Source organism: Prunus avium, chromosome 5 (genome assembly GCF_965620075.1).
Source record: "Prunus avium chromosome 5, drPruAviu1.hap1.1, whole genome shotgun sequence".
Classification (NCBI taxonomy): domain Eukaryota; kingdom Viridiplantae; phylum Streptophyta; class Magnoliopsida; order Rosales; family Rosaceae; genus Prunus; species Prunus avium.
The window spans coordinates 27391464-27408508 of record NC_142288.1 but is presented as its reverse complement, the minus strand read 5'-3'; the positions used below and the strand labels follow the sequence as shown (position 1 = coordinate 27408508).

The following is a 17045-nucleotide window of genomic DNA, read 5'->3' as shown; positions in this document are numbered from 1 at the left end:
GAAGTAGGCCTGTAAATAAAGCCCGGGCCCGATGGGCTGGCCCGAACCCGGCCCTATTTTTTAATGCATGGGCTTACCCGGCCCGAAGTAATGGGCGGGCTTGGCCCGGCCCGAAGTCTAATGAGTAGGGCTTGGGCTTCATTTTTAAGCCCTTTAAAAGCCCGGCCCGGCCCGATTATAATTATTTTATTTAATTAATATAGTTATATTATATATAATATTAATAGTTTGAAAAGGCCCGTTACTTTGTCTCTTATCTCCCCAACACCTTCATTTTTTAAGAGCATGCTTTGTCTCATATCTCATCTCTCCCGAGTCCCAACACCTTCATTTTTTATTTTTTTTCCCATCTTCTTCTTCCTTCCGTTACTTTCCATCTCTCCCTCTCTCTTTTATTTCTTTTTTCCTTATTCTTCTCTCCCTCTCTCTTTCTATTTTTCCTCCTTCTTCCTCTGTTAGTCTCTGCAATTTTTTTTTCTCTTCTCCCTCTTTTGCGTCATCTTCCATATCTCTCTCTTTTTTCTATTTTTTTCCATCGCTCTCTTCTCTTCCTTCGTCTCCTTCTTCCCGCTCTTGAAAGGAAGAAAGATAAAGTGGAGGAGGCTGGGAAGGAAGAAAAAGAAAGAGTAAGTGGGGGTGGGTGTCTATTTCTGTCCCACATCGACTTCACACATCAACACAATTATTTTTTCCTTTATAAATAGCTTGGCAGGGTCAGTCATTTGTATATGGGCCTTCCATTTGAAGTTCTTGCTAGAGTGCCGAAATCCTCATTTGGATTATTGGATTTTAGCATAAATCTTAGTTGAGATTTTTGATAAATGCCTTGGCATTTATAGTCTCTAAATATTATATTGATTTGAAGATTTATTATTGTTTTCGGATTGGAATTGTGTCTTAATAATGTTATATATATATACAAGGGCCATATAGGCCCGTCTTGAAAGCCCGAAATAGTTTGGCCCGTGGGCAGGGCCTGGGCTTTGCATATTTCATAGTGGGCTGGCCTGGCCCGGCCCGATAGTTGTCTAGGGCCAAAAAAGCCCGTGAAAGATAGGGCTTGGGCTCACACTTGTTAGGGCCGGGCTGGCCCGGCCCGGCCCATTTTACAGGCCTAGCTGGAAGAACATAACAGAACAAAAGAAGAAAGCATGGGGTCATTTGATAATTAATTTTTCACTACACGCCAACAGACTGTGGGGTCTATTTACAAATATGAAGAATATAAAATGTCGTCTCTACCCTACCAGCTCACCTACATCATTAAGGGTATTATAGACTTTTCATATGAACATTAACGGTAACCACATCCAACGATCCGAAAATTCATTAGCCAGAGGCCGATTCGACTTCTCGAGATGTGATCGGCGGTGAGACTGTGAGGAAATTTTTGGGCTTTCTCAGTCGTCACTTCTCTCGAATTGGAGCTCAAACACTTTCTTCAACCCTTATCCCATTCGAACACAACCCCACCAATCTTTCTTTGGTAAGTCTTCCAATTCTCTGATTTCCCACTTCGATTATAATTTATAAGCATCTTATGGCATAGAAATGGCGAGAATTTTCAAAAGATTAGAAAGAATTTGATTCTTAAATATCAGGATGGTAAAGCATTGACTTTTAGATATGGGCTTAACTTGCAATTTGAAGCAGCTGAAAACCCCCAAATTTTATTTTATTTTTCAAAAGTAAAGAAACTAATTCACCCAGCGTTAGAAATGTAAGGAAAAAAGTATGTTTCTTTGTGTTTAAAGTATTGTTGGGAAAGAAAAGAAATCAAGGTTGAGTGAATACATAATTGTTGTTGGCGAGTCCTTACTTAGTTAGGATTTTGGTTCCTTACTATGTTAGGATTTTAGTTACTTACCTATTTGTCAAGTCCAATTATAATTAATGTATCCCCATTAGCTTGACATATTCCGATGAAGATGTTGCTTATTTCTTGACTCCGACGACCTCTTCTCTTCAGGGGGAGAGGAGGAGTGAAGAGAAGTTGTGTCTGCGTGAATTAGCGAAAGTTGATATGGAAGAACTGTTGCTGTTGCCTTTACTACCGCCGTTGATGTTGCCTTTGTTTGCTTCGCTTTCCGTTGCTATGGTCATTGCTGATGATGTTGCTGTGTTTTGATCTGTCTCTACCCTAACCCTAGACACTACCTTTTTCCGCTGTGGTCATGCCCGTTGACCTTGTCTCTGCTGTTGCTGGTGCCAATGCCTTGTATCGCTGTTGATGATGCCTGTTATGTCTCTGCCTTGTTGCTTTTGTTGGTGCCAGTATTGTTGCTCCTGCCTGGTATGGTGCCAGTATTGTTGCTCATGTCTTTGCTGGTGTGTTTGCCTTGCCTTACCCTATTTTGTAGGGTTTGGTTTCTGCCTTATCTACTGCCGTGTTCATAGGGCTTCTGTGTTCTGCCATATCTGCTGCCGTGCTCACAGGGTTTCTGTGTTCTGCTATGTGCCCTATTTTTTAGGGTTTGCTCTTGTGTTTTCGCTGCGAACTTTGCTTTAGTTTGTCACTTGTTTCACTCGTGGTTGACGAAAAGACCTTCTCTATAATTGGTGCTTCTCAAGTATGGTGTTCTATGACTCGCTTGTCAAGTTGGGCATGCGAAATATCTTTGCCCAACTTGAGGGGGAGTGTTGGCGAGTCCTTACTTAGTTAGGATTTTGGTTCCTTACTATGTTAGGATTTTAGTTACTTACCTATTTGTCTAGTCCAATTATAATTAAGATTTATTTCATATTGTAATTTAGATTTATTTTCTATTGTAATTTAGATTTATTTCCTATTTTATTTAGGGTTGTACTTATATAAATACCTTCATATTGGAGAAGAATAAAAATATAAGTGTATCTTAGCATAACTAAATATTTACCCTACTTTGTTTGACAATTGTATATGTCAATGTGGGTATTAAATTGTGTTTGATTATGAGGTTTTGCATAGTTGAAAATATTTGGACTTGTGGGAAGTTAGTAATTGAGTTTTTAATCTGTCAATATAGTTTGGAGGGAGTTTCTAAGGTGAACCATTCCTAGGGAATTTCGGGAAGGAATGATGAAGACATGTATTCAGAGCCATCTATTCTTTGTGCAAGGCAGGTGTGAGCACATAGAGTAAAGATGTAACATTCATGGCTAATGGTAAAGCTCAATTATTTGGCATGTAATCATATGAATGCCATTTAACCCTTTCTTTTGGCATTTACATGAATTACTTCGTAACACTGGGAAAATAGGATTGCAACACCTAATATCCAAAATTGATTCGAATAGGATTGCAACTTCTTAACATGCATTTTCCCCCACTAGTTTTTTGTTTTGTCCCAACATTGAAAAATCAAACATACTCTCTTTTGGTCGTTGGTGAATCATAAGGCAGTTAGGCTTTTGGCCTCAATATGATTTAGTTTCATTACTATGTTGCTATTTCCTTAATAATCTCTAGTTCTTATATCTAGTAGAATGGTTTTGTCTCAAACTTTCCGTCTGCACTATTGTAGGTTATATTCTATGAAGGCTTGACATATTTGACAGAGTATGGGAAGCAAAAACACATACACAATCCAAATTTCCATGTTGATAGTTCTATTCAGGGACTATACTAGGAGGTATATACCTTGCTTATACTATCTAAGTCTTTAAAATTGAATTCAGAATTTTCTGTAGGGTGATTTATATTTGCTTTGTATTCTTCAGGCTTTATGACATATCTTGCAACTCCCTTGGATGTGATCAAAACAAGATTGCAAATACTGGGGTCAAATGTATCAGCTCTGTTTTGTGGTTATTCTTAATATTATTTTCAAATGACTCTTAGTTGTCAGTGTAGACCTAAATTTGTTGCAAGCATCACATGCAGCATAATGTTCTATTAGTGTACTTAATGTTACCTGAACAAAGCTTGACTTATTGAGTCAGCTGTTGTGCTTATGAACACTGACCTCATGGGTGCACAGACACAAACACCTTTACAAATTTATAGTTGTTTTTCATTGAATCTTTTCCCAACATTTTCGTTAATTGTCATCGCCGTATAACAAAGTTAAATCTTGGGGATAAAATCGATGGGCTATGGTTAGAAATATACTTTGGTAAAGTTTGCATTAACTGTTATTTCAAACTGAGATTTCAACATATTTGCCATGATAGGGAAGGGAAATTTTGTAGAGCAATTTTCCTTTCGACCTGGTATATTTGATAGGCGTGACATTGATGCTGAAAATTTGTCTATGATTTATTATAAAAAAAAAGTTGTCTATGGTCGAAAATTTAAACTTTGGTTCTATCACTTATTGAGTTTGACATGATAGCCAATCAGTTTTTTATGTTTAGAGGTAGCAGTCTCAGGATCACCAAAGCAATGAAGGATTAGGCAATGTTGCAAGCAGGAAGTTGCTAGCATGTAGTGGAGGAATAGGGATCACATTTACAAAGGAGCGGTGTGAGAAACTTGCACTGAATACTTTTATTTTCCCATCTCATGTTAGTTTGATTAAGAAATTGGGTTTTTTTCATGTATCCAAGTAATAATTTGGACGTACACATTTAATATTGTTTTCATGTAATTTGTACATAAATATAAAGAGAATGAAAATGAGGTTTTTTTATGGTTTTTATTTTCTCTTCTGCGCCTCCCGATTTGGTGGGGAGAAGCTTAATTTAGTTTACGGACTTTTAGCGGCGGTTTTCTTGATCCTCAATAAAAATAGAAATAGCGACGGCTAGCGACGGTTTTTACCGCTTCTAAATACATTTTCAATAAAATAGGCATTTAAATCGTCAGGAAAAGTACAAAAACCGTTGCAACAGATCAAAAACCATCGCTCAAGAATAGAAGTGTCACCTATTAACTGAAAACTGTGTTTTTCTCTTTGATTTCATATAGAAGTTCGTTTTTCCCCCCTTAAATTATGCGTGGACATTCTATAAGTGACGTAGAATCTGCAATAAACTTCATTGCATGAATACAACCCAAAATTGAAATAATTAACAATCAAAATGACAATCGTAAGAGCTCTTATTGTTATAGCTTTTATGGTTCTAAATTTGATTAAGGTTTCCTTTTGATTTTTGTTATGGGTTTTAAAATTTAGTCCTTTCATAATAATATAAGCATATGCATGAGAAGAACCACCATTATTTATATAATTGCATTGTATTAAGCAAACATAGTGGGCATGTTTCTTTGCACACTCCCCAGTTATATATATAAGAGCATTATTAGAAGCAGTAAACATGAAAGATGAAAATAAATCTATAAACCATAACATGTAAAATGCTCTAGGCAGCAGTAAATTTGTAAACCATAACATGCAAATAAGTCTCTCCTGGTTTCACAACTTGTGAAGGAAAATTTGGGTGGTTCACAGCATCTGGGAACCCCTGTGTCTCCAAGCAGACTGCAGCATGTTTTTTGTATACAAATCCATCTTTTCCCTTCACATTGTTCAACTTGTTACTTGTATAGAACTGCAGCCCTGGCATGTTAGTCCACAATTCCAATTTTCGGCCCGACACACTGTCACGCAACACTACTGCCTTCCTCAAATGCTTGTAACTTGAAGGGTCTAGCACATAGTTGATGTCGTACCCATCAGGCAACTCATTTATCTTGCTACCAATTTCTTGGGGCTCAAGGAAATCATAGGGTGTTCCTTTCACAGGGGCAATTTCACCAGTGGGAATGAGTTGGTCATTAACGGGTGTGATGTTGGACCCGAAAAGCTGGAGATGGTGCGAGAGGATGTCACCGCTGTTGTGGCCACGGAGATTCCAGTAGGTGTGGTGGGCTAAGTTTACTGGAGTGGCCTTGTTAAGAGCTTTGGCTTCCATTTTAATAGCTAATTTATTTGTCTCAATAAGCATGTATGTTACTGATACAACAAGATCACCAGGAAAGCCTGCATTAACAATTAGCAGAGATTTCATTGTTAGTGTTGCACAATCTACATTAGTCACATCCACAGTCATTCTTAATTCTTGTCCAAGTTTTACCTTGTTCACCATCCAAGCTGTTATAGGTGAATGTTATGTGACTATCTTCGATGTAACTTTTTACTGTCCATACAACATCACTGAATCCTTTAAGGCCACCTGACATATAATCACAAGAAAATTCTGTTATATATCCAATATTTAACTCAAATTTTGAGAAGAACATTGGTCCTGGAAATTTAGATTATGTAACATGAATGATCATGAACATACCATGAAGAGTGTTCTTTCCTTCATTTGCAACCAACTTGTAGTGAACACCATTTAAACTAAATTGAGCACTTCCAATTCTATTGGCAACACGTCCAACAATGGCTCCAAAGTAGACTGAATCATTCTGCAATACTTGCAACCACTCAATTAACATTCAATGGCAATCATTCTAATTTGACGGAAACACGAAGAAGATAAAACATATTTATGAACTAACCGAGTAGTCTTTAAGTGATTCGAAGGCAAGAACAACGTCATCCAGTTTCCCTGAAATAAGATGAGAGAAATCATACAAATGAGAACATAAGAAGCAGATTTTATAAAACATGGAATGCAAAATTTGAACACCAAATAAAACTATAGAAAACTTGCGTAGTCACAATCCCACATACCGTTCTTATCAGGGAGAACAACAGAGAGCACAGTTGCGCCATAATTAGTCAGCTTCACAGAGAAATCTCGCTTCTTCAATTCAAAAATTCCAACCTTTTGATTTGCTTGAGATCGATAAAAAACCAATGGCAGCAAGAGAAAACACCAAAACATGATAGCTATCTGAGGCATTGTATTGTAGGCGAACAATAAACCCTCTACCACCATCAAAATGCTTGAATGTGATGAATTATATATAGAAGATAATCAAGATTGAGATAAGATTATTGCTGATAGCGGATAAGGGTATGATTATATGTTTGTTAGAGATGGGGAGATAAGAGTAAATTTCGAAACAAACTGGATTTCAATTTAGCAATATGTCATTTTTATATTTGACTTAATTTGAAATTTAAAATTTATGAGTGAACCGTTGAATTTACATCCAATGGTGAGTGACCACAAATCTCTTGAACCCCTGTAGTCCAAGAGATTGTGATCACCCACCATTGGATGTAAATTCAATGGTTCAAAAAAGTTTCTTAAAAGGAGTGCAAGAGTGAGTGAACCATTGAATTTACATCCAACGGTAGGTGACCACAATCTCTTGGACTCCTGTGGTCCAAGAGATCGGGACTGTTCTGGTATTTTTTTTATTTTCAGAAGTTGCAACAAATCTCTCTTTGTTTGGAAACTCTATCGATGTCCCACATTCAGTTGCTCACACCTTTGTCCTCCCCTTTAAAGATTGGCTGCAAATAAATCTTAAGGACAGATTATGGCATCTAATCCTATTAACATTGCTAGGGATTGGCATGCGGCTAATAGGTCTATCCCTACCAAACCACCTAGAGAAGATGTTATGGTGGCGTGGAAGTATCCCCTTGAAATTTGGATTAAACTTAATATTGGTGGTAGTTGTCACACTATTGCTTCTCACATTTGCGCTGGAGGTTTTTTGAGAAACTCTAATGGCAATTGGTTCAGAGGCTTTATTGTGAATCTTGATTCTGGTACTGTAATGGAAGCTGAGTTATGGGGCCTTTTCCGTGGGTTACACCTTGCATGGAATGAAGGCTGCAAATTACTTGAGATTGAATGTGACTCTCAAGCTATGATTCATATGCTCACACATGACGTTGTGGATTCACATACCCTTTTCAGTTTAATTAATGGTTGTAAAGAGTTTCTCGGAAAGGATTGGTTATATCGCTTGTCGCATGTGTACAGAGAGTAGAATCGTGCTGCTGATCACCTTTCTGCTGCATAATTTATCTTTGGGTTTGCATAGTTTTGATTCTTCTCTTGAGCATATTTTGGATGATGATAGATTAAGTCGAGCTTTGCCTCGAAGTGTTCTTTGTTAGTTTTTCTTTGCTTCTGCGGCTTGCCCCACCATGTAACGAAATAATAATAATAATAAAGTAAAGATGTAACATTCATGGCTAATGGTAAAGCTCAACTTTTTGGCATGTGATCATATGAATGCCATTTAACCCTTTCTTTTGGCATTTACATGAATTGCTTTGGAACACTGGGAAAATAGGATTGCAACACCTAATAGCCAAAATTGATTCGAATAAGATTGCAACTTCTTAACATGCATTTTCCCACACTAGTTGTCTATGGTTCTTATAAAAAAAAGTTCAACTATGGTTTTATCACTCATTGAGTTTGACATGATAGCAAATCAGTTTTTGAACTTTAGGTACAATGGCTGCTTGGATGCAGTTCGTAGCATATGGACAGTTGAAGAGATAAGAGTAAATTTTGAAACAAACTGGATTTCAATTAGCAATATTTCTTTACTATATTTGACTTAATTAGAAAGTTAAAAATTTATGAATTTGAATTAATATCAATGATTAAACTACCAAATATAATATGTGTGAAATTTATTTGGTATGGAACAACAACAAGGGACATGTGAAAACACATTTACAAGAATGAATATGTCACAAATTAGTGAAAATTAATTAAACCGTAAACTCGTATGTTAATCCGACACTAATCTGTACTTAAAACGTTTGATTCGATTTTCCTTGGTGCACTTGCAACCTTGATAAACACATCCTCCAATGTAGTGTCAGCCAGCCCCCAAGCATAGACTGTGAATCTAGTCTTCGCATGCTCAATGGTTTGGAACACATCTGCAATTCTGACCTCATCTTTGGGCAGCTCAAACTTCTGTGTGCCTGCCAGTAAGTATACTCTCTTTGCATTTGGTGAAAGGTTCATTACCATGTCCTCTACTTCTTGCTCATGATCTGAATTTGTTGTCATTTGAAACACATATGATCCTCCATATCTGCCCCTTAGCTGCATGCAGATTAATCAAGGGGTTAACTTAATAAAGTTGCAACTAAACCATTTCCAATTTTTTTAGATGATTTGGGAAATGGCATTTAGTAGTTTAGTCTATTCTTACCTCTTTTGGGTTTCCTATGCACTGCATTCTACCATCCACGAAAATTCCTAATCGGTCACAGAGGAACTCTGCCTCTTCCATTGAATGTGCTGAAGATATAAGCAGGCATTGCTTTGTAAGTGAACTTATAAAGAGGTAACTGATCAAGCTTATTACTTATGTTATGTTATTATTTGACTAACAACACTAGAACATAAGAGAGAGAGAGAGAGAGAGAGAGAGAGAGAGAGAGAGAGAGAGAGAGAGAGAGAGAGAGAGAGAGAGAGAGAGAGAGAGAGAACTGGTTAGGATGATGACACGGTCTTGTTTTGCAAGCTTGATAACATTCCATAGAGTGTTTCTTGAAGCTGGATCAAGTCCAGTACTTGGCTCATCCATGTAAACAGCCTACATTGAATAAGTAACACTCAGAGAAATGCAACAAGTAGTAGCAGACTTTTCTAGCAAGTTAAACCAAGACATATAGCCAGATTAAGTAGCTTTGACAGAGATCAAGACATACTATGGGATTCCCTATCAGTGAAATTGCGACGCTAAGCCTTCTCTTCATACCTCCACTATACTGCCCTGCTTGTTTGTCAGCAACCCCGCCATGAAATAGATTCAGATTCTTCAATGATTCTTCCACTGCCTTTATCAACAAAATTGGGACAGGAAAGAGGAAAAACTAAGCTCTTATTCACTCACAAACACATATGAGAAGGGAACATGTCTGTATTGACTGATTGACAAAAGAACATGTATGAACTGACTTACATTCGTTAAGACAGAACCTTTGAGGTTCTTAAGTCTGCCATAAAACAGTAGGTGCTCCCTTCCTGTCAGGGTTTCCCATAGCAGGCTACAATTTGTCCCGAAAGCATGAAACTAATTAGATTATAAAGATCTGAAAGAAAGAACCAACAAAAACAGAAGGGAAAACTCTGCTTCCTAGATACATTAGGCAAGAATTATATCTATAGCTTACTCATATTGTGGACAAACTCCCATGCAGGTATATATTTCATTCATTTGAGTTACAATATCCAGGCCATTAACATATGATGTTCCAAAGGTAGGCTTTGTGAGACCAATCATCTGTGGAAAGAGTCTGTATCAGCCATTACCATATGATGTTCCGAAGAAACTGTATCAGCCAATCAAAGATTCAGAGTGTACCATTTCAATAAAAGAGGTCTTCCCTGCACCACTGGGACCAAGCATACCAAAGCATTCTCCCCTAGGCAAAGCAAGAGACAACCCTCTCACTGCAAATTTCTCAGGGTTTCCATCTCTTCCTGGATATACCTTTTTGACATTGTCACAGATGACAACATAGGTTTTATCATTTGGATCTTGGAGCAGCTTCTCAACCTTTTCTCTCTGCAAATTAACAAGTTGAAGTATTAAAATTTCAGCGTATATTATATTGATCTGGCATAGCACGATGTAGATAAAAATTGAGTTACCTCATTACTAATATCAAGTTTTTCCATGTCACCAAAAGCTTTAGATCCTTGCCTCTGCAAGGTAGGCATCCTAAGAGTTGAGGGGTTCTTGTTCCTAGAGTTTTGCAAGAAAAATAAAGGACCTTTTCCACATGTCACAACTTGATCTATGTAATATGCAAGAAGAAGCAGCACAAGCCACTCAAACCCCATGATAACCAACACATCTCTCATCCCATTGTAGCTATCGTTCAAATTTTCCCATGTCATCCCATGAGTCTCCAAGGATTTGGCTTCAATGGCGTATTGCCCCAACTCATATAGCCCGCGATATAGAGAAAAGCCGGGATAGAGCTCCAGAAAAACCAGCAAGCTTCCTACAACATACATTAATTAACGCAAAACAACTTCATTTGTAATAATCAAACACAAATATTAATCTCCACTTGTTACACTTACTAGATGCATCTTTGATAAGGTGTTCGAAAAAAAAGGCTCCAAGAAGCCCGCTTCCGAAGACAAAAATATAAGCCACAACTGTGATCATCAAATCAATCATGGAAATTAAGAATCTCAATCATCAAAGTCATCTCATAAGATAATAAAAGTAGCTAAAACTAACATCAAACCTGTAGCAGTCCTGGTGTCTGAAAACACTGAAGCTAGTAGAAAAGCAAGGGCTATTTGCAAGTTTATGTAGATGAAGTAAAACACAAACTGGATGGAGTAGTCATTTTCAATGAAATAACTTAACCCTGCATGGATGTAATTAAGTTGGTCAATTAAAGCATTAACTCAAATTAAATAAAGCTAGCCTTTACCAAAATATTATATGTACCTAGCATTGCGCCAAATCCAATAAAACACAGCATGTAGAGTGCAGATATTGTAAGAAAATACGCATACGAAATCATCCAATAAGGCCCGTCACCTAGGCCATGCATTTTCATCATGATTCTCAGTCTTTGTTCCTTCTCATAAACTATTGCAGTCAACACAACCTACACCACAATTTAGAAAAATCCGAAAGAAGATTAATTAACTTAGCAAAATAGACTTACAATTAATGTTTAATATGGGATTTTGAATTAATAACAACAATCTTACCGGGAACAGCTGTAAAACGATCCATGTAAAGAAGATTGTGCCAGCAAGAGAGGCAAAATCCATCTTGTTTACACTTCGAGACTTGGGCATTTCTTTGACAAAATCAAACATGATTTTGGTTTTAGGCCCCCTCAAAAACTGAAGGTAGGCATTTGTTGCCTGTGAATATAAAACAATCTGGACAAGTTAAAAAGAAGGCACATATGTAGATATGCATGTACATATGTATGTATGTATGTAAATACCATGTTCACGGTGCGTGGTAGTCGCAACAAAGCTTTAGCACCGACGGCTTGGGTGGTCGAATTGTGCCATAAGGTCACATTATAAGTTTTTGCATCTGAGTTTGAGAAATCATAAGCTGCAAGAATGATACCCTATTCATCACATATATCAAATATTATTAATTAAAGCCAATATATAAATCAAAGTAGTAGATATAATGAACCTGAAAGTATCTCATTAATCTTCTTCTCTGAATTCCCCTTCATGTAACCCTTGTATAGCTCATTGTTTATCTCAGAAGAACTATTGCGCCACAAACACAGGGCTTGAACACACGTAACCTCTACATTCAAGACAAATACCGTTAAAGGTGAACTTAGTATGTTGCATATATGCAACGAAAGTTAAAGGTGAACCTTTGCACACAATTAAAAAAACTGATGCCATTCATCGAGTTGCCTTTATCTTATGGTCAACACAATCAACGGCTGCGAATATCCACAATGTCCACATACATTATATACAGAGAGTATACAATACATGCATGTGTATGTATTTGTACACATATATAGAGATAGAGAGAAACCATACATTATACAAATATAGGGTTTAATTATAAAAATAAAAATAAAAGTACCTTTTTTTATTGGGGTGGTTGATACTCGAAGTGTAGCAGATGATGCAGATGATTGGGGAGGGCATTGACTCTGCAGATTAGAGATGGGAGTTGGATCCGGCGAAGTGAACGCAGGATCAAACATATAGGATGACAGAAGTGAGGACTCTGTACCCTGCATATTTTATTACAATCGAAATTATTAAATCACATTGAAAAAAAGAAGAATAAAAACCAAATGAAAGAAAAATGACGACTTACCATGACAGTTTTAGTCCAATCAGTAAGATTACCGGAGGAATTCGCCGGGAAAGACCCCGAAAACATGCTCAAAGCCAACGCTAACAAATGTGCACATATTAATGTTAGTTAGACGTTGGATAATAATACTAGAAGCACCAACTATTATCCCAGCTTTGCGTTTCCCCCGTTAATTAAATAACCAACATGTCAAAATGTAGAGAAGAAATAATACTTTGTGCTAAAGAATGATTAGTTCCAGTCATGAGGATTGTGACAGGACATGAGCCTTTCTTCCTGCATGACTCATCGGGCAAGTCTTTGAACGACAAGAAATCACTTCTCACTGCACGAAAATCATTCTGTGGTATTTTTAACAGGGCAGGCCATTCTGGAGGCTTAGGAATTGGACATGACTCGTCGAAATGCCCAATCTCTGCTGGATCCGATCCGCATTTCGTATTGGGTTTGCTCGTGTACACATCCACAACGATTTGGAAGACAGCAAAGAGCGAGCAGAAGAAGGCTGGTATTAAAATCAGGGCTATATTGGCACACATCCTTCGTTTCTGCAAAATCATCGACAATTAAATTAATTAAATTGATATTTTGTCATAACTCAGGAGCTAAATTGAATAATTAAATTAATTAATTGGTTGCTGGAGAACCTGAAAGGTTAAGTTTTTCCTGAGCAAAGCATTGGACTGAAGCCAAAAGTTGGCAGGGCGACCAGCAACGTCCGCCATTGATGTCTGAAGCGCTTTAACTTGATACCCAAGAAACCCAAAAGCAATATGGAAGTGGTAGCATAGACTTGTAACTAAACAGGGCGTCAAAGTTGAAAACCTTCAACAGAAATTAGACCCTTTTTGTCCCCAAATGCACTTCTTTGGGAAAAAAAATAAGAAAAGAAAACAAGAGTTTTGTATGCCACTCTTTTAATTAACATTGTTCGTTAAAACTTAAATTTAGTAAGTCCTCAGCCAATGCCTGATTTGTTGCGTTTGACTGTCTTAACCATCACAAATAAAATCCCACTCAAATCATTAATTGAAGCATGGAGCCCACTCAGTATATCAATGGCTAAATGATCAGCTTCTCTTTGATGCCTTAAAATTTTCACACCATTTTCTGATTGTCCACAACATTACATGAGGTGTATGAGTTGTACCACAAGAAGTGGTAGGTGACATGAAAAAAAAACATTTATAAACAATGGTTCCTAGCTAAGAGTTTTGGTACACATGGAAGAAATTTTTGACAAAGATAGTTCTAACAAGAACTCTGGTACAGAAACACTATGCTACGCGTTGGCTTCCTGAGCTCCGCATGCAACTTTGATGAAGACTTCCTCCAACGTAGCATCAGCTAGGTTCGATGCATAACTGGTGAACTTGCTCTTCACAATCTCTACTGTTTTGAAGATGTCTGCCATTCTGATCTCAGTTTTAGGCAGCTCAAACTTCTGGATTCCAGATACATGGTATATCTTGTTAGCACTAGGAGAGAGAGTTCGCACCAATTTCTCCACGTCTTCTTCATGAATTGAAGATGTTGTTATTGTGAACACATAAGGTCCTCCATATCTACCTATCAGCTGTCACAGTACACCATTGAAGTTGTACGTAAATTCGTGCCCAAATGAAAATCTATGTGCATTCTCACATGTAAAATCTATCATGCAGGCTAAACATGCAGCTTCTATTCCAAGAAGAAGAGAAGCAACAAAAATAATTCACTTGATAACTAAAATGATCGAGATCAATTCTAAATCTGAAACCAAACTAGAAGAGAAATACAATTAAAAGATAAAGCATTGAAGTCAATTTACCTCTTTTGGATTTCCTAAGCACTGCAGGCTGCCATCTACAAAAATACCTACTCGATCACACAAGACTTCTGCTTCCTGCATTGAATGGGCTGAAACATAAAAAAACAAGACCATTATGTAATTGACAGCATCAAGTTGAGCAATAAGAATTGAAATTAAGTGCAAGGGGCCGAGGGGCAATACACAACAGTAAGAGGAACAAGAAAGCGCAGATAATTTGTAATGCTTGTTACACCTCATTTTTGCAAGTTCAACAAGTAATGTGGGGAGAGAGAGAGTACTGGCGAGGATCATTGCCCGGTCTTGCAATGCACACTTAATGACATTCCATAAATTTTTTCTGGAAGCTGGATCTAGTCCTGTACTAGGCTCATCCATATAAACCACCTAGAAAGAATTCAAAATGTTATGCCATAAGTAGGCTGGTACCCCCATGACATATATAGTTAGCAAGAGAGATCTCACAAAGAAAGGCAGATTGGGAAAAGGTGAAGACAAACTTTGGGATCCCCAATGAGTGAAATTGCTACACTGAGCCTCATCTTCATACCCCCACTATATGTTTTAGCTTGTTTATAAGGAACTCCACCATGAAATATAAGTTGAATTGTACCATATGCTCACATTAAAATTCTCCTCATTTGAGTTTGAGAAACCATAGGCTGTGAAAAGAATATAACAGTAAGTGTTGTCTTAAAAGAAAAACTTTCCAATATCAAACCATTAATGCATTTTATGTCAAGTAGATCAACCTGCAAATATCTCATTAGTCTTCCCTTCTGAATTTCCATTTACATAACCTTTATAAAACTTACCATTTATCTTAGAAGAACTGTTGCGCCACAAAGGTAAGCCTTCAACACATAAAACCTCTGCACTCATGCAACAAAATTAGAAAAAAAAGATCAGAAAGCAAGAGTAATGACAAGACTGACAATACATTGCAAACCCCGCATGGACCCCTTCAGTTTTTAGAGTGCACAAACAGAACAGTTCACCTAACATTTAGTTAACCCCTGCTGTTGTGTAGCAAACAAGCATTCTTACACAAAAAAGAATCAGATTCTGATATGGGAATTTTTCTGAAGGTTTCGACTTTTAACAATGAACATAAATTGTAGTATCCTAGCAGAGATCAATTATCAAAGTTTGAGTCTTGACCAAGGAAACCACAATGGCAGAACCAACCCAAAGAAAGAATCTACACCTTGTCGCAACTCATCAGAGGCATTCCAAACGAAAACTGAAAAATTAAAGTCTGGTGGGCAATGACGTTGTAGAGAATAGATGAAGGGATCCAAAGTAAAAGCAGGATCTTCAAAATTGGAATAGCCTGGTGAAAATTCTGAGCCCTGAACGTTATGAAATATCATATTAGCAACAAAGCTCTTCCTAGATCCTGAATAAATATAAAAGCACAAGAATAGATAAGAATACCATATGAGAATAATGTTAGTTTGTTAATAATGATGAAAATCAACGGATAATTTAGTCATAAACCTAAGAATATTCATAGTAACACCCTGCCTCTTTACTACAGCCACACTCAGCGGGTTCATCCCATATCTGGTCCGACAATCTTTGGAGGACAAGAGTCAATAAACACAGGATGATTGGAAATGAAATGAGCCAAATATTTCTCTTGATATTTCGTTTCTGAAAGAAGAAAAGAAAAACATAAAATCATGTAATGGGAAGAAGTACATACAAAGTAAAAGGAGGATGCTTTTTAATACAGTAGAAGCAATAACCAAAATTTCAAGCCATGGAGGACTCAGCCTAATCAAGCACTATCCATCAAGTATGTAAGAAAAATAAAATTAGACAATTGGGCAACAGAAATCAAATTAATTTTATTACAGTTTTAATAACTTAGAAGCAAAAATCCAAGAAAAAAACACAATTAAAGGAAAACCCACAAAGCAGAAACAGTGGAATAAATATAAAGAGCAGAGGAAAACACCAAAGACAGCTCCTTTTTCCAACAAGCAGGAACAAATCCCACAAAAGAAAAAGATGAGAGGGAGACCTGGAAAGTTAGGTTCTTCCTGAGAAGGGCATTGGCCTGAGACCAGAAACTGACATGACAATATGATTGATCCCCCATTGATACCCAAGCAAGGACTTGCAGTAACGGTCATAAAGCTGGAAACTTTCCCGCCAAAATTGAAGCTTTGGAGCAGTTAAACTGACATCCGTTTATCAATTCCCTTCTTGGTTGACAGTTGATTGGTAAAATGAGTTTGAAAAAGTATATGCTAATCAACATTATCACATTCATATATATGACGATTTTATTAGTTGAAAAGTAGCAGGAAATGACTTTAAAATTTTTTATAAAAAAATTAAAGAAATGAAAAGGCATTATTTGGGTATTGGCCCCTCAAAGAATCGCTCTTCAGTTAAGTGTAAGCAATTTTGGCCTTTTCTATTTAAATTTTACAAGAATGTATTTCTGACTTTTGATTGTTGGGTTTAATAAAAATCATTATTAACTGCACTCTGAAAAGCCAGCCAGAGGTGTCGGTTCATAGTTGTAGATGGCAATTGACAATTGTATCACTTGTGTTTGTAGGGGGAGATGTCACA

At 37.1% G+C, this 17045-nt stretch overlaps 1 protein-coding gene and 1 long non-coding RNA gene across 3 annotated transcripts; one reads left to right on the top strand and one right to left on the bottom strand.

Moving 5' to 3' along the window:
- The first annotated feature begins 1315 nt into the window (after nucleotides 1–1315).
- LOC110752053 (uncharacterized) lies at nucleotides 1316–3612 on the top strand. The gene is made up of 3 exons (XR_002525940.2): nucleotides 1316–1486; nucleotides 3006–3144; nucleotides 3504–3612. It is a non-coding gene; the product is annotated as an uncharacterized LOC110752053 (long non-coding RNA).
- Nucleotides 3613–5283: 1671 nt separating this feature from the next.
- On the bottom strand, nucleotides 5284–15952 carry LOC110752051 (ABC transporter A family member 12-like). Of its 2 annotated transcripts, XM_021952636.2 has the most exons (18): nucleotides 13294–13494; nucleotides 12861–13194; nucleotides 12647–12726; nucleotides 12407–12560; nucleotides 11993–12112; nucleotides 11790–11905; nucleotides 11545–11703; nucleotides 11276–11438; nucleotides 11067–11192; nucleotides 10897–10974; nucleotides 10459–10814; nucleotides 10169–10372; nucleotides 9978–10087; nucleotides 9767–9851; nucleotides 9513–9641; nucleotides 9292–9397; nucleotides 9011–9099; nucleotides 8479–8901 (listed from the first exon to the last, which is right to left on the bottom strand). In XM_021952636.2, the coding sequence occupies exons 1-18, from the start codon at nucleotides 13369–13371 to the stop codon at nucleotides 8590–8592; spliced, it is 2799 nt and encodes a 932-aa protein (XP_021808328.2). In that variant the 5' UTR covers nucleotides 13372–13494; the 3' UTR covers nucleotides 8479–8589. The 2 variants fall into 2 exon arrangements, with proteins under 2 accessions (XP_021808352.2, XP_021808328.2); XM_021952660.2 differs by lacking the exons at nucleotides 8479–8901; nucleotides 9011–9099; nucleotides 9292–9397; ... (13 more) ...; nucleotides 12861–13194; nucleotides 13294–13494 and adding exons at nucleotides 5284–5903; nucleotides 5998–6096; nucleotides 6211–6334; ... (1 more) ...; nucleotides 6603–6765; nucleotides 15938–15952.
- Nucleotides 15953–17045: the final 1093 nt, after the last annotated feature.